Source organism: Chenopodium quinoa, unplaced genomic scaffold (assembly GCF_001683475.1).
Source record: "Chenopodium quinoa cultivar QQ74 unplaced genomic scaffold, ASM168347v1, whole genome shotgun sequence".
NCBI classification, from domain to species: Eukaryota; Viridiplantae; Streptophyta; class Magnoliopsida; order Caryophyllales; family Amaranthaceae; genus Chenopodium; species Chenopodium quinoa.
In genome coordinates this window covers 4044662-4066773 of record NW_018745024.1, presented here as the reverse complement: position 1 = coordinate 4066773, position 22112 = coordinate 4044662, and the positions used below count along the sequence as shown (strand labels likewise).

Sequence of the window (22112 nt, the reverse complement as noted above, 5' to 3'; positions counted from 1 at the left end):
AAAATTCTTTAGTCTATGAAAAGATCATTCGATTTCAGGATCGAATGGAATGTAACCTGATCTAGAATCCCTAGGCATAAACACAGAACTAAACAAACAAATATGAGAAAATTGTTGACTAATCATAGGCTGACACATGTCTAGTAACTTGTAATAACAAGTTGGATGACTGGTTAATTAGGACCATTTAAAGCGAATTGGGTATGAAGGTCGAATCATTAAAAAATAATCTAAAGGTCGAATTATTTTAGGCGGATAAGACAGAGGTCGGATCATTGCGAGCAATTTTTCCAAGTATGTTTTAAAACGTAATAGGAAGGTGTGGGATTAAGATAAAGTAAAAAAAGACCTAATATAAAGAGATTTGAACAAAGTGCAAACACCATACCAGGAATTGACATTTGCTATAAAAAGAAGAGTTTACAATAGAAACTCGTTGAATAAAATATGGAAGAAGTATTACCACCTACTTTTTTTCTTAATATGATATTTTATACGAATTAGTAATTAATAAAAAGACAATCATTTGATAGAATTTACAATTACATAATAGGATACAGAGAAGTACAACAACCTTCGTAAGGAAAATGGGGAAAATGAAGTCAAAGCTGCAACCAAAGCTTAGCAGAGCACAAATTACTACATGGCACAACATGGAGCCCACGTTATATTGCCCCTCCAACTTTTGAAGTAATCAATAACTCATTGAATCCTTGTTGAAAACTTAGACTCACATCAATATATCAAATTCAAATTCCACAGAAAATAATGAGATTTTAATCCAAGAATTTAGTTTGGAAACCAAAATCTTTAGAGTTAGCTTTCAGCCTGTCGTAAAATGAGAAGTAGTCATTTTCGGATCTTTTCCCTGCCGATTGAGAGGAAATCAAAGCTTTTAACAGCATCATCAAGACCTCCTGTTGATAAGTATATTAGGTGACTCGTACTTCGTAGCTTTGTCCGCCCGATCGGGCGGACATTGCCCGGTCTGACCGGGCGGAAAAAGAAGAGGTGCCTGGCAAATTCGTTGAAGAAGCTGCTCTCGCGCGCCCGACCGGGCGAGCTTTCGCCCGACCGGGCGAGCCTTCGCCCGATCGGGCGGACATTGCCCGATCGGGCCGGGCGGAAGGGGTTTTTTGGAGTACTTCGGTTGTTGGAAAAGACGTGTTCTCGCGCCCGATCGGGCGGGCCTTCGCCCGACCGGGCGATCTGGGTTTTTTCAGCGATTACGAATTTAATATTTATCATATTGTGATATTGTAACCTAAGTATATCTTAATTAGGAATCACTACTATATAAACTTCCTATTATCATTATTAGGGAAACGGAGAGAGAAACACAAGAGAGAGAATACTTTGAGTGATTAAGTTCTTCATTGTAATCTTTGTAATCTTTGCCAGTTTATAGTGAAATCATTCGATCTCGGTGCCCGTGGACGTAGCTATCACATCGATAGTGAACCACGTAAATTCTTGGTGTTGTTCTTATTGTTTGCATTGAATTTCTTTATTGTTTTCTTGTTTGTTTTCGACCTTTGCTTCCGCTGTCGCACAACAATTGGTATCAAGAGCTCAGGTTCAATCCTTGGAGAGTTTCTTGAAGATAACAATGGCAGGAGATTCAACAATAAGAATTGAGAAGTTTACCGGGAAAAATAGTTTCGGGCTATGGCAAATTAAGATGAAGGCTCTGTTAAAACAACAGCAGATATGGCGTCCGTTGGCTCCAAAGAGTACTACTTCGGAGTCAGGAGACGGACCGACTGACTCGCAGTTAGAAGTTATGGAAGAGAAGGCACACTCTACCATATTACTTAGTCTTGATGATCAAATCATCACGGAGGTTGCTGATCAGGAAACGGCGGCTGGATTGTGGCTGAAGCTGGAGTCATTGTATATGACTAAGTCGTTGACCAACAAATTATTACTGAAACAGCGGTTGTTTAGCCTCCGGATGCAGTCAGGTACTTCCTTACGGGAACATCTAGAAAAACTTAACTCTATTTTGCTTGATTTACGTAATTTAGATGTTAAAATTGATGATGAGGATGCTGCGTTGATTTTACTTGTATCTCTACCGTCTAGCTTTGAGAATTTTGTAGAGTCTTTTGTTGTTGGTAAGGATTCTATAACCTTAGAAGAAGTGAAGGCAGCACTTCATACTAGGGAACTCAGAATGAAAGCTACGAGTGATAATGGGGATAATGGTAGTGGGTTATTTGTTAAGTCCGGAAAGTCTAAAAAGAATAAGGGGTTTAACAAGGGGAACAATGCTGGGTCGGGTGCTGGAAACGGCAAGGATGGATCTAGTAAAACTACTACTAAAACATGTTATTACTGTAAAGAACCGGGTCACTTTAGGAATAATTGTCCGGTGAGGAAAAACAAGTCCCAGGCTGCTGTAGTTGAAGAGAAACCGAATGAGAGCTATAATTCAGAGGAAGATTTAGCATTAGTCAGTTCTGCTAGGTCTAATGATTTATCTGATAACTGGGTTCTAGATTCGGGGTGTTCGTTCCATATGTGTCCACGTCGAGATTGGTTTGATACATATGAACCTCGCAATGGGGGTATGGTTATAGTCGGTAACAATGCTCCATGTAAGGTCACAGGTATTGGTTCCATGAGGTTGAGGACTGTTGATGGGCGGAGGTTAACTTTGACTAATGTACGGCATGTTCCTGCTTTAGGAAAGAATCTGATTTCATTGGGTACCCTGGATGAATTGGGGTACAATGGTGTGTTTTCAGATGGGGAGTTGTGTATTTTCAGAGGTTCTGAGTTGGTACTTAAGGGTATCAAAAGGAACACCCTCTATGTTTTTGAGGGTGTTACACTGCCTAGTTCTGCGGTTTGCGCATCTGTATCTCACCAGGAGATGACTAAGATTTGGCACATGAGGCTTGGTCATATGGGGGAGAAGGGGATGCAGCTATTGTCCAAGAGGGGTCTTCTATCCGGGGTCAAGGTTGCCAACCTTGAATTTTGTGAGCATTGTGTGTTTGGTAAGAAACACAGGTCAAAGTTCAGCAAGGGTGCTCACATTACTGATGCAGTGCTCGATTACATCCATTCAGATTGCTGGGGTCCATCTAGAGTTGAAGGTATGGGAGGTTACCACTATTTTGTGTCATTTGTTGATGACAAGTCCCGATACACATGGCTTAGGTTGCTTAAGTCAAAGGATGAGGCCTTCAAAGTTTTCAAGCAATGGAAAGCTTTGGTGGAAAATCGACAAGGAAGGAAGATCAAGAAGCTACGAACGGACAATGGGCTAGAGTTTTGCAAAGACGAGTTTAATCAGTTCTGTGCAGATGAGGGTATAGGTCGGCATCATACTGTCAGGAAGACACCACAGCAGAACGGTGTAGCAGAACGGGTTAATCAGACACTGCTAGAGAGAGTCCGATGCATGCTCTCTAATGCAGGGCTTGGGAGGAGGTACTGGAGTGAAGCTGTGTTAACAGCTTGTTATGTCATTAATAGGGGTCCTCATTCTGGAATTGATTCCAAAATTCCGTTTGAGATCTGGAGTGGTAAGTTGCCTAATTTTTCGAATTTGAAGATTTTTGGTTGTGTTGCTTATTATCATGTTATTGAGGGTAAGCTGGATCCACGAGCCAAGAAGGGGTGTTTTGTTGGGTACGGGGATGGTGTGAAGGGGTTTAGAATTTTTTCACCTTCGGAGGGTCGGGTCATTCTTAGTAGGGATGTTACTTTCGATGAAAACACCATGTATTCAATTAAAAATGCAGAGATTTCAGATTTGAGAAGGGAAGGAGACAATTTATTACAGACAGATGGGGTACTTGAGGTACATCAGTCTACCATTGCTGATTTACCTCGGGTACAATATATTGATGATGATGCTGATGTTCCAGTGCCGGGTACTCCTGAACCTGAGATTACTCCTACTCATTCTAACTCTGGGGATGAGGTGGAGCAATCTAATCAGGGGTCATCTAGTCAACCTGACACCATTCTTGAGATGCCTAAACGAGTTATCAAGAAGCCTGTTAGATTGATTGAAGAGATGGAGGGAAGAAATTGCTGTGTTGATGCGATGACAGGTTATGCATTGAGTGTAGCTGATGATGTAGAGTCATTTGAACCTGCCACATATAAACAAGCAATTAGTTGTAGTGAGTCTGCGCAATGGCTTGCCGCAATGGGTGAAGAGATGCAGTCTCTTTACAAGAACAGAGTGTGGGAACTGGTAAAGGTACCGGAAGGGAGGAAGCTTGTGGGTTGTAAATGGATTTACAAGAAGAAAGAAGGGTTGTCGGAAACTGAGCAAATACGTTTTAAGGCTAGGCTAGTTGCTAAGGGGTTCAGTCAGGTAGAAGGGGTTGATTTTGTTGAGATATTCTCACCTGTGGTTCGACATACTTCTATCCGTGTGTTATTGTCAATTGTAGCACATTTTGATCTTGAGCTGGAGCAGTTGGATGTTAAAACGGCTTTCCTTCATGGCGATTTGGAGGAGGAGATTCTGATGAAGCAGCCCGAAGGATTCGAAGTTCCTGGAAAGGAACACTATGCCTGCAGATTGCTAAAGTCATTGTATGGACTTAAGCAATCCCCCCGACAGTGGTACAAAAGGTTTGATTCTTTTATGGTTTCACAAGGTTTTGACAGGAATTCATATGATTGCTGTGTGTATCATAGTAAGCTGGATAATGGTTCCATGATTTATCTTTTGTTATATGTTGATGACATGTTGGTTGCCACAAAGAATAAATCTGATATTGCTAGATTAAAGGAGATGCTTAACTCGGAGTTTGACATGAAAGACTTGGGTGCAGCTAGGAAGATTTTGGGTATGGAGATCTACAGGGATCGGGCTAGAGGTAAGCTTTTCTTGACTCAGAAAAGCTACATTGAAAAGATTTTGTCTCGTTTTGGGATGGAAAAATCGAAGCCTATAAGTACGCCAACTACTGTTAGTTGTAAGTTGTCTTTGTCTATGTCACCTCAATCAGAGGAGGAGTTGTCTTATATGTCTAGAGTTCCATATGCAAATGCGGTTGGTTGTTTGATGTATGCTATGGTCTGTACTAGGCCGGATATTGCGCATGCCGTTAGTGTTGTAAGCAGGTTTATGGCTCGACCTGGGAGGGAACACTGGCAAGGGGTGAAAAGGATTTTTCGCTACCTGAGAGGGACAGCTGATATTGGTCTTGTGTACGGGAATGATAAGGAATGCTTGGTCACTGGGTACAGTGATTCTGATTATGCAGCTGATGTGGATACCAGGAGGTCTGTGACTGGTTATGTGTTCACTTTGGGTGGTTCTGTGGTTAGTTGGAAGTCTACATTGCAGTCATCAGTTACGTTGTCAACTACTGAAGCTGAGTATATGGCTCTAACTTCTGCAGCTAAGGAGTCTATTTGGCTCAAAGGCCTAGTAGGTGAACTGGGTATTGCACAGGATTTTGCTACAGTGTATTGTGATAGTCTAAGTGCGATTTGCTTAGCTAAAGATCAAGTACACCATGATCGGACGAAGCACATTGATGTCAGGTATCATTTCTTACGTACTGACAAGAGGATTAAGGTGAAGAAGATTGGGACTGCTGACAACCCGGCTGATTTCTTCACTAAGCCTGTTCCGTTTAGCAAGTTTAAACATTGCTTAGACTTGTTAAATATTGATTACTACGTGATGTAGTAGGCCCTGAGGGGCGAAGTTGGGGAGCTCCTGGTGTAGGTGTGTTGGCCTTAAGGTGGAGCTTGCCCGGGGCTTGTGATGCAGGTGGAGCATTATGAGTTGTTATACTTGGAGACGAGTATGTGATGGGTCTTGGTTGAAGACTTATCGGGATGTATGGCTTATGCATGAGTCTTGCATCGGGTTTGGCTTGAGATGTTTTTCACTATGTCTTGATGGGGTCGTTTGCTGACTACGAGTTCTCGTCAAGGTGGAGATTGTTGATAAGTATATTAGGTGACTCGTACTTCGTAGCTTTGTCCGCCCGATCGGGCGGACATTGCCCGGTCTGACCGGGCGGAAAAAGAAGAGGTGCCTGGCAAATTCGTTGAAGAAGCTGCTCTCGCGCGCCCGACCGGGCGAGCTTTCGCCCGACCGGGCGAGCCTTCGCCCGATCGGGCGGACATTGCCCGATCGGGCCGGGCGGAAGGGGTTTTTTGGAGTACTTCGGTTGTTGGAAAAGACGTGTTCTCGCGCCCGATCGGGCGGGCCTTCGCCCGACCGGGCGATCTGGGTTTTTTCAGCGATTACGAATTTAATATTTATCATATTGTGATATTGTAACCTAAGTATATCTTAATTAGGAATCACTACTATATAAACTTCCTATTATCATTATTAGGGAAACGGAGAGAGAAACACAAGAGAGAGAATACTTTGAGTGATTAAGTTCTTCATTGTAATCTTTGTAATCTTTGCCAGTTTATAGTGAAATCATTCGATCTCGGTGCCCGTGGACGTAGCTATCACATCGATAGTGAACCACGTAAATTCTTGGTGTTGTTCTTATTGTTTGCATTGAATTTCTTTATTGTTTTCTTGTTTGTTTTCGACCTTTGCTTCCGCTGTCGCACAACACCTCCTTTATTTGAATTTTGGGGACGAGAAGGGGTTCCTAATCTACTAGGTTCAGACCCAAATTTCAATCTTTGACTGGTGGATAGGCGCCCACTTCTTGAGACTAAGCGACTTGACCGCTCGCTAGTTCCATTAGAAGAGCAAGCCTTGTTGGTAGAAGCAACAACCCTCCTTGATGTGTTGCTATGCCGAGTCGATGTATTGTTGCCTCTAACAGAATTAGCCTGCAAAAAAAAATCACTAATTTAATTAAACGACAAAAGTATAGCGCAATGCAACCTAGAGCAATGTTTTAGCCTTGTAGTTACGAGAGATAAAAAGAAATGAAAAGGAAAGATGAAAAAGGGAATTAGACTAAAGTAAAGGATCCGAGGACATACCATATCTTTTGAGGATGTCACCACCTCTGACGATTTTTGTTTTGATGACTCGCCATACCCACCTGATGAATTTCTCCTTGAGAAAGGTTCAACATCCTTAGTGTACTTTTCACGAACCTCTTTCCCTATGAACATAGCATATATATATATGTATCACTGTCAAAATAACTAGAATAAAGTAAGGGAGGATATGTTAAGAATTCAACAAACTAAGGTTTCCAAAAACATTGTTAGACCTGAATGTTTATTGGCTCTCTCAGTAGATGGCCCAACTCCACTATGCCCACCCGTCTTTCCAGCAGGTACCTAAAAATGTCTGCAATTATTGGAAGAACTTGATGGTGGATTTTTTGCTATTCTTGCTGATGAATCTGCCGATGTTTTCGATAAGGAACAAATGGCACTTTGTTTGAGATTTGTTAATAAAAAGGGGGAAGTGTGTGAGCGTTTTCTTGGTATTGTGCATGTTCCTGATACTAGTTCTTTGACTCCCAAAGCTGCTATTGAGTCATTACTCATGGAACACTCTTTAACTTTCTCTCAAGTTCGAGGTTAAGGTTATGATGGGGCAAGTAATATGCAAGGTTCAATCAATGGCCTTAAAACTCTAATTTTGAATGAATGTTCTCAAGCATACTTTGTTCATTGCTTTGCTCATCAACTTCAATTGACACAAGTTGCACTTGCTAAGAAAAACTCAGATTGTGGTTGGCTTTTTGTTGATGTACTTGCACCTCTCTTGAACTTTGTGGGAGGTTCACCTAAGAGGAAAGAATTTCTTCGAGAAAAACAACGTCAAGGGGTTGTAGAAGCATTATCTTTGGGTGAAATTGAATCGGGAACTGGTTTGAATCAAGAACGTGGCTTATGTAGACCTTGTGATACTCGTTGGGGATCTCACTTTAAAACCATTTTGAATGTGCTTGATTTATATCCTTCAATAGTTTTGTCACTTGATTCCATTGCAGAAGTATCTGATACACTTGATTCGAATAAAGCACAATCTATTACACACTTGTTGATGTCATTTGATTTTGTGTTTGTGGCACACTTGATGGTTGATATATTTGGAATTACAAATGCGTTGAATGTGGCATTGCAAAAACATGATCAAGATATTGTAAATGCAATGGTCATGGTTGATGTAACCAAGACTAATTTGCAAAAATTGAGAGATGAAGGATGGGATTCACATATGGAAAAAGTCACTTCTTTTATGGCTAAATATGGCATTGAGGTTCCAAACATGGAGGGGCGATATGTGGTTCCTGGGAGAAGAATGTATAGAGGTAAAGGTCCACAAGTGACTAATCTTCATCATTTTAGAGTTGAAGTTTTTCTAAGTGTCATTGATCTTCAATTACAAGAACTTGAAAATCGATTTCCCGAGGTAAGTAAGGAATTACTTGTGTGTATGTCTTGCTTTAATCCTGCAAATCGATTTCATTCTTTTGACAAAAGAAATTTAGTTCAACTTGCCAAATTTTATCCCGATGAATTTTCAAGCTCTGAGTTATTATTTTTTGAACATTCACTTGAAAATTTTATTGTTGATGTTCGAAATGATGAGAGATTTTGGAATTTGAAAAGTCTAAGTGAACTTTCTACGAAACTTGTTGAGACGGGAAAGTTTGAAACTCATGATCGAGTCTACTTACTTTTGAAGTTAGTGTTGATTCTTCCTGTTGCAACGGCAAGTGTAGAAAGAGTATTTTCCGGAATGACGCAAGTGAAAGATAAATTGCGTAATAGCATGGGAGATCAAATGTTGAATGATTGTTTGATTACTTATTTAGAAAGAGATTTGTTTTTGAATGTTAGCATGGATGATATTGTAAATCGTTATCAAAATATGAAAAACTCGTCGAGAGCAATTGTAATAAAATTAATAATTTTTTAGTTGTAATACGAATTTGCATTACTTTATGAAATGAACTTTTTTATGTAATTTTTTTTTTGTTCATTATACCTTTGACTTTTTTTTGATACTTTATGCGGTCGATGGACGATGATGGGACCACCTATTAATCAAATCCTGGATCCGCCACTGGATACAACTAAACAAAATAAACACAATGTCAAATATATAACTAGCGATCTAAGGCTCAAAAGTTTATCTCGTGAACTATTGAAGGGAACCTATAGTATGTTGTATACTTAAGGATTGCTTCATATATTTCTTTTGTTCTTAAAAAATTTAGATGTAATGTTTGGAACAAGAAGAATAAGTTAATCCAAAATAGTATTTTAAAACACCTGAAGAAGTTAAATACAAGTCGTCAAGCTCACAATAGGTTATTTTTGCACATGTAATAACCCTATTTACTTAAAATCTAATCCTCTTTGCCTTTTGCCTGATGACAAAAGCATTGAAAGATAATAAAACTTGATCGGTAAAGAGTCTTACGCATGCGAGATTCTTATCTCACCTTTTATCTAGTTGGATAAGTTTGAAATGGTTTTTCATTTTTCTCTCGCCTTTTATCTAGTTGGATAATTTTGAAATCGTTTTTCATTTTTTTAGAAAATTCAAATAGATCAAAATTTAAGCAAATTCTTAATGTAAAACTCTTAACATTAACATTTCCTTTTGTGGAGAGGATGGTGTGTCAATAATATTTTTCTTAGAAAAAGCTAATTGGTGAATCTTAATCCAACTTTAAGGTTGCTGGCTTAAGAGAATTAAATGACCATCCACCATGATCTCTTAGGAGATAAGTTATAATATATATCATCATAAAAGATAAAAAAAAAAATCAACAAATAGTACTTTCAAGGTAGCACTCATGCTTAATGGTTGGCTTGAGAATTCAAGGTGACCAAACACCCTTAATAGTCTCTTAGATGTTGACTTCAAACGACATCCCTGTAAGAATTAATACAATAATATATAGTCGTAAAGGAAGATAATGACAAGAATGTGGTTAGCTATGAAAATAGTCTCTTCAAAACTTACAGTAAGGATGGAACATTTCAAGGAAGCCTTTGAGCGCATCTAAAACAACATATGTCTCACTCAAAGCACAATATTTAGATAGTAAATATTATGCCTCACTTTTTTTTTTGACATTATGTGTCATATCTAAAAAACATATCTCAAGCAAGGGTATATCCTATCAAGACTTGTTCTTCTAATACTAAGTGCCAAAGAGTATTAATCACACCTTAACTTCAAAGGCGTAAAATCCTATATATTTTTATCCAGCATACTGCTCCCAAGCACATTTAAATATTGGATTCATAGTTATCAACATTGATTATTTTTTAATAAAGTACAAATATATAATTTAACCTGGAAATTTTGATATTATTGCTGGTAAAATAATAGGACGGCTAAAATTTAACACAACATACAACCTGTGAATAGATAAAGATCGAGATAATTATATGCACATATTATAACCAAGTTAAACAATCAAGAAGGTTTTATTTGATTCAATTCATACTTACAATGCACTAAACATGCATTATACTTGTCCAAGAGATGAAGTGTGATTCATGTCACCAAATAGAATGATTAGAAGTACAATGGATATGAGCTCATATATGTATTCAAGTTTATTTCAAGGTAAACAAAATTAACCTCTATAGGAGTCAACATCTTCTTCTCACTAATTCTATCATACTTTTGCTTCTTAGTCCCTGCTTTTAGTCCTTGCCAAGGAAGGCTACGAAGAACAAACGAAAAATGGAAAAATTTAAGGTAGACCGACCCAAAAATATTAACTCAAAAGTATAACAACAAAATAAGAAATAAAAAATGGTGCAAGACCAAAGTATGAATTTTTCAACCTTCCTCTCAAAAAATACATAAGTACATAACCAAGGGACTCCAGATCATCCCTTCGACTTTGTTCTATGCATAAACCACACAAAAATATTAAGATTTTTAATAAGAAATCTCTGATTAAAAAAGGTAAAAATAATTGAAATAATTCGCAAAATTACCTACGCCAAGGTGAGTGTTCACACTGGCATATCGAGCAGTGCCTGTGAGATTTTTGTTTTCCCTATAGAGAGGTCAAGATGAGTAAAAGCTTTAAAAGATGACATTTCATATGAATTAAGAGCACTAATACAGACAAACCATATGCAACTTAAAAAAAATTAAAAAAAAAAAAAAAAATTGGCTTGTTATTCGAATATAGCTTTGATTTGAGGAAAAAGTAAAATGATGAAACTACTTTCTCCATTGTTTCTATGTACTTGACAAACTTTAACCGACACAAGTTTCTAGGCAATTTATTTGATCTATTTTTTTTATTGTGTGATATATAGTTGGAAGAGTACACTTTTTTTCAGAATAATTGACATACTTTTCATGTTTGGATGTTTCAAAATATTAGACACATTGCCATCAATGAAAAGATACAACCATTATTAAATTATATTTACCTTACTCGTTATGATCCACTAACTTTACACACACTCACAACGACATCCTCTAATTTAATAACTTAACTAGATTTACTGACTTTATTTTACATAAAACAACTCATTTTACAGTCTCTGCCAATTATTTTCTTTAATTACGTGGCTAAGAAAGCATGTCAATGAGGGTTTGCTTATTATGCTCCCTATAATGCTTTGAGTTCTTTCCCACTTTTAAACCTTAAATATTTCTAATGGTCAGAGAGAATTAATTATCGGATGCAGACAAACCGGTAAAACAACGACTTCCGGTAGACTTCTTTCATTTCCGAATTTTCTGGTTAACTAGCCTTTGGAAGAATAAGATAGAAGGCGGCTTAATGCCCGCTATTTTGAAACATGATACCACTGGTGCGAAGCATTAGGGAAAAAAACATGTAACAGCTAATATTGCTCATTATTCAAATTGTATTACATCCCTTCTTTATGTTAACTTTTACGCTAGGTGGTAATGGTAGTGCTTTAGTCTCATTATTCAGTATAGAGCAGGTGACATCCACCCCATTCGTACCATCTCAATAGAATTCCGCTTTGAATGGCACTACTCTTTTCATTTCTGCCTTGGCGAGTTATCACCTCTTTTCTTTCAATCGAGACACCCAACGCAAGTAACTCTAGTGACCCCGAATTTTTCCTCTATCAGGATTTTAAAGACCGCAGATAGATTAAAAGTTATGATAACCTCACACGAGAGCGAATTTAGAGAGTCAAACCCATAGATGAGATTTTGCTAGAGGAAGGATAGGATTGAAAGGCTACTTTCACTGGAAGATTAAATAAGTAAGGATTTAGTGCCAACTAAAGAAAGAACGATGCTAGATAGCGAAGAAGAAAGCAACGAAACAAACAATACATTAGAAGAGAATAGTAATACAGACGATAAGAAGCCTGATACCTAAGACTGATATATAGGGTTGATTGGCGAGAATTGATGGATGCTTTCTTGCTGCTTTTGAGGATGATAGAGATCTAAATCTATAATTGTACTAGCTAAGTGAAATGACTCTTCCTTTTCTGGTGAATGGATACTGTGACATGAATGGGAATGCATGCTACGAAAGATAAGGTTGAATTTGATACATTAACCGTCTGCCTATTCAATATCCTTGTACGATTCCACAATCACTACACGAGATGAACCCTGGTTTGGTGGATTTTAGTCAGCCTTAGATGTAATAAGACTCCCAGATACTATGAACGATCGTATACTGATGCTCCCCGTCGGTTGTTGGAACGACGCGAGCCGGCCTCAATTTAGAAAGATAAAGTGCTTAAAAATATTAATAAATAAGAAGTTCAAAATTCCCATCTCATTGAGGGCAGAAAACAAATTGACATCTCGATGTGATACAGCCTTTTCTATTTTAGTTGGGAAAGAACGGCGAAGTCCATCCAAACCGTCCAATGAAGAATAAGAAGATAGAATGAAGGAGGTCTTAATATCAGGGACATCCATTCTTGGAACATTGCTACTATGGGAAACATGTATGGGCCATTAGTACTATTTGTGGGTGACTATGGGAAATCATGTATAGGCAAACTCTAACAGGCTGACTCTTCTTAGGTATGGGCTCCTAAGGGAGTGATTGATTGGTCGAAGGCATATGGAATAACTAGTAGTAAAAATATAAGCATAGTAAGATTAGCATATGTTCTCTCTCGTACTCTGAAATACTACGTAAAGCGGAAGGTTAAGTGTCGGCTACCAATTCATGTAGTTCATTCTGCCAGCAATTTTTTTTTAGGGGAGTGGAATAAGGCTGGGCCGCAAAAATACCAACATCAACGCTTCCTTCTCTAAGGCCTTTGCGCCTTTGTACACTACCTTACGTAGCCGGACGCGAGGCTAGGCTTATCTTCTCGGGATAGACAACTTATTACCCTTGCACCCTGTGAAAAGGTTGGTGCCCAGAAAAATACTGTAGTCTTGTTCCTTGAAGGTCTTTCATAGCTCGATCTCAGTAATAGGAATGAAGATGAGTTTCGCTACTCCCATTTTAAATGGAATTTCCCCTTATCTTGACATTCGTAATAGTTAACTAAGCAGTATCCAAGAACAAGGAAGCAAGCCAAGATCTTTTAACTAAGGAATGGAAGTACATCTTAGGCCTTCTATGATCCATTCAACCAGCGTAAAAGATGAGAGATGGGCCTGATGCAGTGTAACATTCGTTGGGTTGAAATTAGACATTTGGAAGGCGTATGACACCAATAACTGGCACTTTTGTGCTAATGAGACTCGGGAATGAGGGAAGATTACTTGCTCTTTTTTCACCTAACGAGCTTCCCTTCAACTATCGGAAAGATAAGTTGACCACCGCCTACGCTACATATTCCACTCACCCTATGCTCTTTGTGTCTTTGATTCTATTCCAAGGCAAGGTAACAGGGACGCCTATAAAGTATTTCAGCTAGTTTATGGTCCTAATCAGAGAAGGGTCCATTGGTTTGTCCTCAAAAAGAGTAACAAATGGATAGACCACACCTACCTGTCCAAAATCACCGGTTAGGTTTTTTCCAATCAAGAAAGGCGTGGGAGTTTTTGTGTCTTGAAACTTGGGATCATAAATGGATTTGGAGCAAATTTCTGATCCCCAATGACAATCTCATCACCATGCTCTCTTTCCTTGACTTTTTGGGAGTGGGAAATGAGTAGAGGCAGAAACAAACAAAGTTTCGTGCAATCCAATGAAAAGACGAACAGCAAATAAAACCTCCCCGGCTTATTGAGACAGAACAAATTACTAGCTTAGTCTTTTAACAATGAAGGAAATGACTCACTTGCTTCTTCTTAAACGTTCGTGATCCTTGAGAGGGATCACTCACTTCTTTCAAAGCGGTATGTCACGACTCACATATTCCCACCCCTCACTAGGGCCTCAAGGCAGCAAGTTATAATCGTGGCCAGGGGGAATGCCCTCGGTGCATGGCTAGCAAGGCCAGAACACCCTTCCCCCTATAGAGCTTTATTTAGCACCCTGCCATTTACCCTAGTGAACACGCCCATGACAGTAACACAATAATGGGCCATGGGCCGGGCTTAATGGACTCTAAATGAGCCCAAACTTGGTGGCCCATCGTTTTTGGGCCCAATAAAGATGATGGTGCAGCCAGAATTTGAAGATGGGGCCCACAACTTTCCAGAATGCACGAAGAGGTTCGTGGTGCATCCGGAGGTCTCTAGAAGCCTCTAGGGACAACTTGTACATACTTGAGATGCTAGAACTTTGTAGATGGTTCTAGAATATTGTACATAAGCCTATGTAATCAGAAAGTGTATAGAGTTCTCTAGAACCCTCCATTTGAGGAGGTTAGGAAGCATCTAGGTTAGAACACTCTAGAAAGGGATGGTGCCTATAAATAGGAAACCTCCCACCCATTCTTACTCATGTACAAACACTTGTATTCTCTCAAGCATTTATAAAAAGCCTTCTTCCTTAAAGCTTTCTCATATATTCTCACTTGTGCTTCCAAAGCAAACCACACTTAACTAACAACATCAATATTTATCTTTGCTAAAGCAATTGGGAGCCTTGACTAGTAGTCTAACGGGTGGTGACTCTAGTAGGCCGCGTGCAAAAGACTAAGGAATTAGTCAGCGCGTGACACGTGGTATTAGAGCAACGTCGATCGTAGGGGCGGTCTGTTGCGTTCGTGTGCTAGTTGTTGTTAGAAGTTAAGTGCGGAAGTCAGGAGTATGGCACAAAAGGACGATGCCCATGCATCCGTTGTGGAAGAGGGAAACACCAGTAAGAAAGCTAGCCGTACCACCTTGCTTGAGGAGAAGATGGTTAGCATGGTCTAGGCCATCTCGGAACACCGAGATAGCATTAATGACCTCAACGAACAGTACGATGATGTTGAGGCTAGGGTCAAGGGTCTTGAGTCCGGGACTGAAGAGGCGAAGGTGGAGACTCAGTCCTTGGTCAGTCAAGTTGCTGGAGATATTAGGGCAGAGATGGCCCAATTGAAGGATCTCCTCATGTCCACCATTGACTCGGTGGAAAAGAGGATCGGCTCGATGGAAGAGAAGATCGAGTCCTTACACGCCGACGTGGTGTTGTGCAAGTCGGCAATGGCCGGGGGTGCCGCTGTTCGGGATGGACCTAGGTTGAAGGTCCCCGAACCGCCAAAGTACAACGGAAGGCGCGATGATAAGGAGCTTGAGAACTTCCTGTGGAGCATCGAGAAGTACTTTGGCGCGATGCATTTGGACGATGATGCATCAAAAATCAACACCGCTACCATGTACTTGGGGGATGATGTCATCCTTTGGTGGAGAAGGCGCGAGACCGACATCAAGAAGGGTGTTGTCCAACTCAACACCTGGGACGAGTTCAAGAGCGACCTCAAGAAGCAATTCTATCCAGAAAATTCGGAAGAGGTAGCCATAAAGAAGCTGCGTGGGTTGAAGCATACGGGGTCAGTCGAGTACATCAAACAGTTCACTTCACTCATGCTAGAGGTGACCGAGATGTCGGAGAAGACTCAGATCCTCTACTTTATGGATGGACTACAACGATGGGCTGAGCAAGAGTTGAAGCGCCGAAACGTCCAAACTCTCGCTGATGCCATCACTGCTGCCGAGTCCTTGTACGAGTTCAAGCAAGAACCAAAGAAGGAGAGAGGCAACAAGAGTAGCGGTAACAAGGGGAAAGGTGGGGGAGCCAAGCCCACTGAACGAAGCCACAACGGTGGCAAATCGTTTGAGAGGAAGGACAAGGAGAAGTTCCACTCAGACCGGAAGTCAAAACGCTTAGATTGCTTTCTATGCGGGGGTGATCACTGGGCTAGGGAGTGCCCACAAAGGAGGAAGTTGAATGCTATTATGGCTACATCACCTGGGGAATCGTTAGGGGACGAGGCACACATGGGGACGTTGCGCCTGTGCAATAGCATGAAGGCCACGGTGGAGGAGCCCAAGGAGGACAAGGACCTGGCCAAGGTATGTACGCTACCCCGGGGCAAAAAGCCATATCTTATGTTTGTTGATGCCATAGTTGGGGGAAAGGCCTCAAAAGCATTAGTCGACACTAGTGCTACCCACAACTTTGTGACGCTCAAAGAAGCCACAAGGTTAGGTCTCAAGTTCACCAAGAAGAGGGGTTCTTTGAAAACGGTGAACACTATTCCAGCACCCATCCACGGTGTGGCTCGTGGAGTCCCACTTCAGTTGAGTGAATGGAAGGGGGCAGTAGATTTCACAGTCGTCGACATGGATGATTTCAACCTGGTGCTAGGATTGGAGTTTATGGACTCAGTAAGGCCTTTCACGTTCGAAGAAGATGGCTCGCTGACCATCAAGAGGGGACAAGGAGCATGGTCAGTCCCCGTTGCTCGAGAGGAAGCCGAAGCCAAGATGTTGTCCGCAATACAACTCGACAAGGGCATCAAGAGGAAGCAGGCAACCTTTTTGGCAACAATGGTTGAGGAAAAAACCAAGGTGCAACAGGAGATCCCAGTGGAAGTTTCCAGGATTCTCAAGGAGTTTGAAGATGTCATGCCTCCCGAGCTACCCAAAAGGCTTCCCCCTACAAGGGAAGTAGATCATAAGATCGAGCTGGAGCCTGGGGCAAGGCCTCCAGCCATGGCACCTTACAGGATGGCCCCGCCGGAGCTTGAGGAGCTACGGAAGCAGTTGAAGGAATTGCTCGATACTGGTTTTATTCAGCCATCTAAGGCACCATACAGGGCACCTGTTTTGTTCCAGCGCAAACATGATGGAAGCCTGCGCATGTGCATCGACTACCGGGCGTTGAACAAGATCACCGTGAAGAACAAATACCCCATTCCCCTTGTGGCAGATTTGTTTGATCGATTGGGAAACGCCAGGTACTTTTCTAAACTTGATCTGAGGTCGGGGTACTGGCAAGTACGCATCGTCGAAGGGGATGAGCAGAAAACGGCATGCGTAACTCGCTATGGATCCTTTGAGTTCTTGGTAATGCCTTTCGGCCTTACCAACGCCCCGACACCTTTTGCACTTTGATGAATAAGATCTTCCAGCCTTTCTTGGATAAGCTTGTGGTCGTCTATCTAGACGACATTGTGGTGTATAGTAACACTTTGCAGGAGCATGTGCAGCATCTGGCTCAAGTGTTCAAGGTTCTACGGGAGAACGAGTTATATGTCAAAAAGGAGAAATGCTCGTTTGCCCAAGATGAGGTGTCTTTCTTAGGGCACCATATCAAGGCTGGCAAGATTATGATGGAGCATGACAAGGTGCGCTCCATCCAAGAATGGGGTGAGCCAAGGAATGTGTCCGAGCTACGGTCCTTCCTTGGCCTTGCCAACTACTATCGGCGGTTCATTCGAAGCTACTCGGCCAAGGCAGCACCTTTGACCGATTTGCTCAAGAAGAAGACCCAGTGGTGTTGGGACGAGAAGTGTCAAAGGGCATTCAATGGGTTGAAGAAGGAAGTCACGGAAGAACCCGTCCTTGCCTTGCCTGATTACTCAAAGCCATTCGAGCTGCATACGGATGCCTCCGATTTTGCCATAGGTGGAGTCCTTATGCAAGAAGGGCATCCCATTGCCTACGAGTCTCGCAAGCTAAACGATACGGAGAGGAGATATCCTGTCCATGACAAGGAGATGACGGCCATAATTCATTGCTTGCGGATATGGAGGCACTACTTGCTTGGGAGTTGGTTCACCATCTACACCGACAACGTTGCAACAAGCTATTTTCAGAATCAGAAGAAATTAAGCCCCAAGCAAGCTCGCTGGCAAGACTTCTTGGCCGAATTTGACTATGCCATGGTGTATAAGCCAGGCAAAGTAAACTTTGTCGTCGATGCTCTAAGCCGCAAGGCTACCCTTGCAACTATTAGTCGCGCCACGAGCACCATCTTGGATAGAATCAAGGATGGTCTTACTCAAGATCCTATGGCTAAGGGGATCATGAACCTAGCCAAGGAAGGCAAAACCAGAAGGTTTTGGGTAGAGAATGGGATCCTCTATACTGCGGGGCGGCGACTATTCGTGCCTAAGTGGGATAATCTTAGGCGAGATATCATGAAAGAGTGCCACGACTCTAAGTGGGCTGGTCATCCCGGCGTCCTACGCACATTAGCACTCTTGGAGGTGAATTACTATTGGCCACACATGGGGCAAGATGTGGAGGCCTATGTAAAGACTTGTCTTGTGTGCCAACAAGACAAGGTCGAACAACGCGTGCCGGCTGGGTTACTTGAGCCACTTCCTATACCTGAAGGGCCATGGGAGAGCGTATCAATGGATTTCATTTCAGCCCTACCCAAGTCAGATGGGTATGGCTCGATCATGGTGGTGGTCGATCGCTTTTCCAAATATGGCACGTTCATACCGGCACCAAGGGATTGCACAGCCGAGCAAGCAGCCCATCTATTCTTCAAGAACGTGGTGAAATATTGGGGCTTGCCTCGGAGTATCATCAGTGATCGAGACCCAAGGTTCACAGCTGGACAGAATTGTTCAAGATGCTTGGGTCCGGACTCCACTTCTCAACAAGCTTTCACCCCCAGACGGATGGGCAAACCGAAAGGGTGAATGCCTTGCTGGAGCTATATCTCAGGCACTATGTGAGTGCCAACCAGCGAGATTGGGCTAAGTACATGGATGTTGCCCAATTCTCCTTCAACCTACAAAGATCCGAGGCTACGGGCAAAAGTGCCTTCGAAATAGTCATGGGACAGCAACCCTTGACTCCACAAGGGATCGCCTCGGGGTACACAGGGAGCAGCCCAGCTGCTTACAAGCTTGCACGAGGGTGGCACGAACAACTCGATATATCCAAGGTTTACCTGGACAAGGCGGCCAAGAAGATGAAGAAGTGGGCTGACAAGCATAGGCGCCCAATGGAGTTCCAAGTAGGAGACTTGGTGATGGTAAAGCTGCTACCCCAACAATTCAAGGTCTTCCGACAGGTGCACAAGGGTCTTGTGCGAAAGTATGAGGGACCATTCCCCGTACTAAGGAAGGTTGGGAAAACATCATACAAGCTTGAGTTACCCCCAAGGTTGAAGATTCATCCGGTGTTCCACGTGAGCATGCTCAAGCCCTACCAAGCTGACCATGAAGATCCAATAAGGGGCGAATCACAAAGGGCGCCCACGGCTGTGGTGGTATCCTTCGAAAGGGACATCGAGACAATTGAGGCCAAGAGGCTCATAAGGAAGAGAGGGGTTCCAAGCTACAAAGAGTATCTTGTTCGTTGGAAGGGTCTCTCGGATAGTGAAGCAACGTGGGAAAAAGAAGGGGACCTATGGCAATTCCAAGACAAGATAGCTAAGTTCGAAGGGCGGCCTTGACGGGGACGTCAAGACTTGGGTGGGGGAGCATGTCACGACTCACATATTCCCACCCCTCACTAGGGCCTCAAGGCAGCAAGTTATAATCGTGGCCAGGGGGAATGCCCTCGGTGCATGGCTAGCAAGGCCAGAACACCCTTCCCCCTATAGAGCTTTATTTAGCACCCTGCCATTTACCCTAGTGAACACGCCCATGACAGTAACACAATAATGGGCCATGGGCCGGGCTTAATGGACTCTAAATGAGCCCAAACTTGGTGGCCCATCGTTTTTGGGCCCAATAAAGATGATGGTGCAGCCAGAATTTGAAGATGGGGCCCACAACTTTCCAGAATGCACGAAGAGGTTCGTGGTGCATCCGGAGGTCTCTAGAAGCCTCTAGGGACAACTTGTACATACTTGAGATGCTAGAACTTTGTAGATGGTTCTAGAATATTGTACATAAGCCTATGTAATCAGAAAGTGTATAGAGTTCTCTAGAACCCTCCATTTGAGGAGGTTAGGAAGCATCTAGGTTAGAACACTCTAGAAAGGGATGGTGCCTATAAATAGGAAACCTCCCACCCATTCTTACTCATGTACAAACACTTGTATTCTCTCAAGCATTTATAAAAAGCCTTCTTCCTTAAAGCTTTCTCATATATTCTCACTTGTGCTTTCAAAGCAAACCACACTTAACTAACAACATCAATATTTATCTTTGCTAAAGCAAATGGGAGCCTTGACTAGTAGTCTAACGGGTGGTGACTCTAGTAGGCCGCGTGCAAAAGACTAAGGGAATTAGTCAGCGCGTGACAGGTAGCTACACAGCACTGCGGTTTTATGTTCGTCATTCTTTGTCGATTCTTCCCCTTCCATGTTAATAAATAAATTATAAAAGTTTGCTATTTTAAATAGTATTATTGAGAGGAGTAAAAAAGACCCCACTTAAACATTTTTTTTCTAAAGTATTGGAAAAATTTAGAACATTCTCTTAAGTTGTAGATACTGTCTAGTGAGAATAACATTTAAAATCAAATAGAGTAGTTAGTAGAGGCATGTGGCATGGGTTTAGGTTTATTGTAATCAGTGGGTAGTGAGTTTTGTTTCCATTATTATATATCGATAATGGGCTCATGTCATTTATGAAAATATAGAATATCATATCGAGTATATAGGGACGACATTAAAAGGAAAATGTGTTACGTAAATAAAGATAGAGTTGAGGGATTATGACACAACAATAATCACCTATAGAAAAATGTATTACATAACAAAACCGGTGAATTTTTTTTTATAAGTTGATTGAGCACACATATAGCAAAAGAAATATGTCATGTCATACCGGTAAGGTATGTGCTTATGAGTTTGGAGATCTTTGTACTTCTTAGCAAGGCCATAGTCAATGATGTACACCTACAGTACACAAAAAAAATTAAGTTATAACGAACAATTGCATCTTTAACAATCAGAATGCTCCAATAACCAAGGCATATATAACCTAATAAACATTACAACTTTATAATTAATTATAAATGGTGAAATAGTATACAAGGCTATACAAATTATATATACTTGTGGGCTGTTGAAAATGATTAAGTATGTCCACAAATTATATTATCAACAATTATAAAGTTGAGTTTTATAGCTGACCACACAAGAAAACGACACTTAGGGATCAAATTTTTGCCAAGTGTCATTTCTCGTAAAATGAAAAAATAAGCAGGCCACATATGAAGGCATGTAAATAAAATTTGGATATTTAGAATATACTTCGCATGCTATTAGATTTTTGTTTATGTTAGACTTTTAACAAATATATGAAAGAAAGTTTCAATCTCGCAAAATTATACTTCCGTCATTCTTGACCACATATTATTATTCATATGCTAAGTAAAATACATTCATGTACTCATGTGAGTAGGGATGGCAATAAATCTGGACCTGACCCGGATCCGTGGATCCACGTCCATTTTCACGGATATGGGTCTTTAAAATTTGGACTCGATAGATCCGAGTCCTTTGAAAAAACGGATTTAAATCTGGGTCTAACCATATACCCGGATCCGTGGATCCGTTTATAATTTAAGGCCCAACACGCCGTTTATAATTTAAGGCCCAACACACAACCCAAACTACTCTCAAAGACACTCCGTATTTCTCAAATTCTCCCTCTCTCTCGTAAACTAAACCCTAAATTTCTCTCTCTACCCCTAATTCATGGCAGCAAGGATCCTCCATTCAAGTCGGCAAGTGAACCTCCATTCAAATCGGCGACCGAACTACCGAGGAGCTACTAGAGCTCGAGAAAACTTTCATTTTCAAGGCCATCGAGCGCGACTGAACCTCTAACCCCTATGTATATGGAGTATGTAATTATGTAAATTCATATATAAGTGATTTTTTGTTTGGCTGGGTAGGACTTGGCTTTTGCTTTCCTGGTTTTTTTTATTTATTTTTTTA

At 41.3% G+C, this 22112-nt stretch overlaps 1 protein-coding gene across 1 annotated transcript in view; it reads right to left on the bottom strand.

Moving 5' to 3' along the window:
* Window positions 1–537: 537 nt before the first annotated feature.
* The window catches only part of LOC110708838 (casein kinase I-like), a 32523-nt gene continuing 10948 nt past the window's right edge, over window positions 538–22112 (bottom strand). The window contains exons 6-13 of the mRNA XM_021887061.1: window positions 20995–21065; window positions 10897–10958; window positions 10741–10804; window positions 10472–10616; window positions 7185–7254; window positions 6949–7073; window positions 6570–6792; window positions 538–914 (exon numbers count right to left, since the gene is read on the bottom strand). Of these exons, the coding sequence (XP_021742753.1) occupies window positions 850–914; window positions 6570–6792; window positions 6949–7073; window positions 7185–7254; window positions 10472–10616; window positions 10741–10804; window positions 10897–10958; window positions 20995–21065 (825 nt within the window). The 3' untranslated portion in view covers window positions 538–849. The remainder of the gene's footprint in view (window positions 915–6569; window positions 6793–6948; window positions 7074–7184; window positions 7255–10471; window positions 10617–10740; window positions 10805–10896; window positions 10959–20994; window positions 21066–22112) is intronic.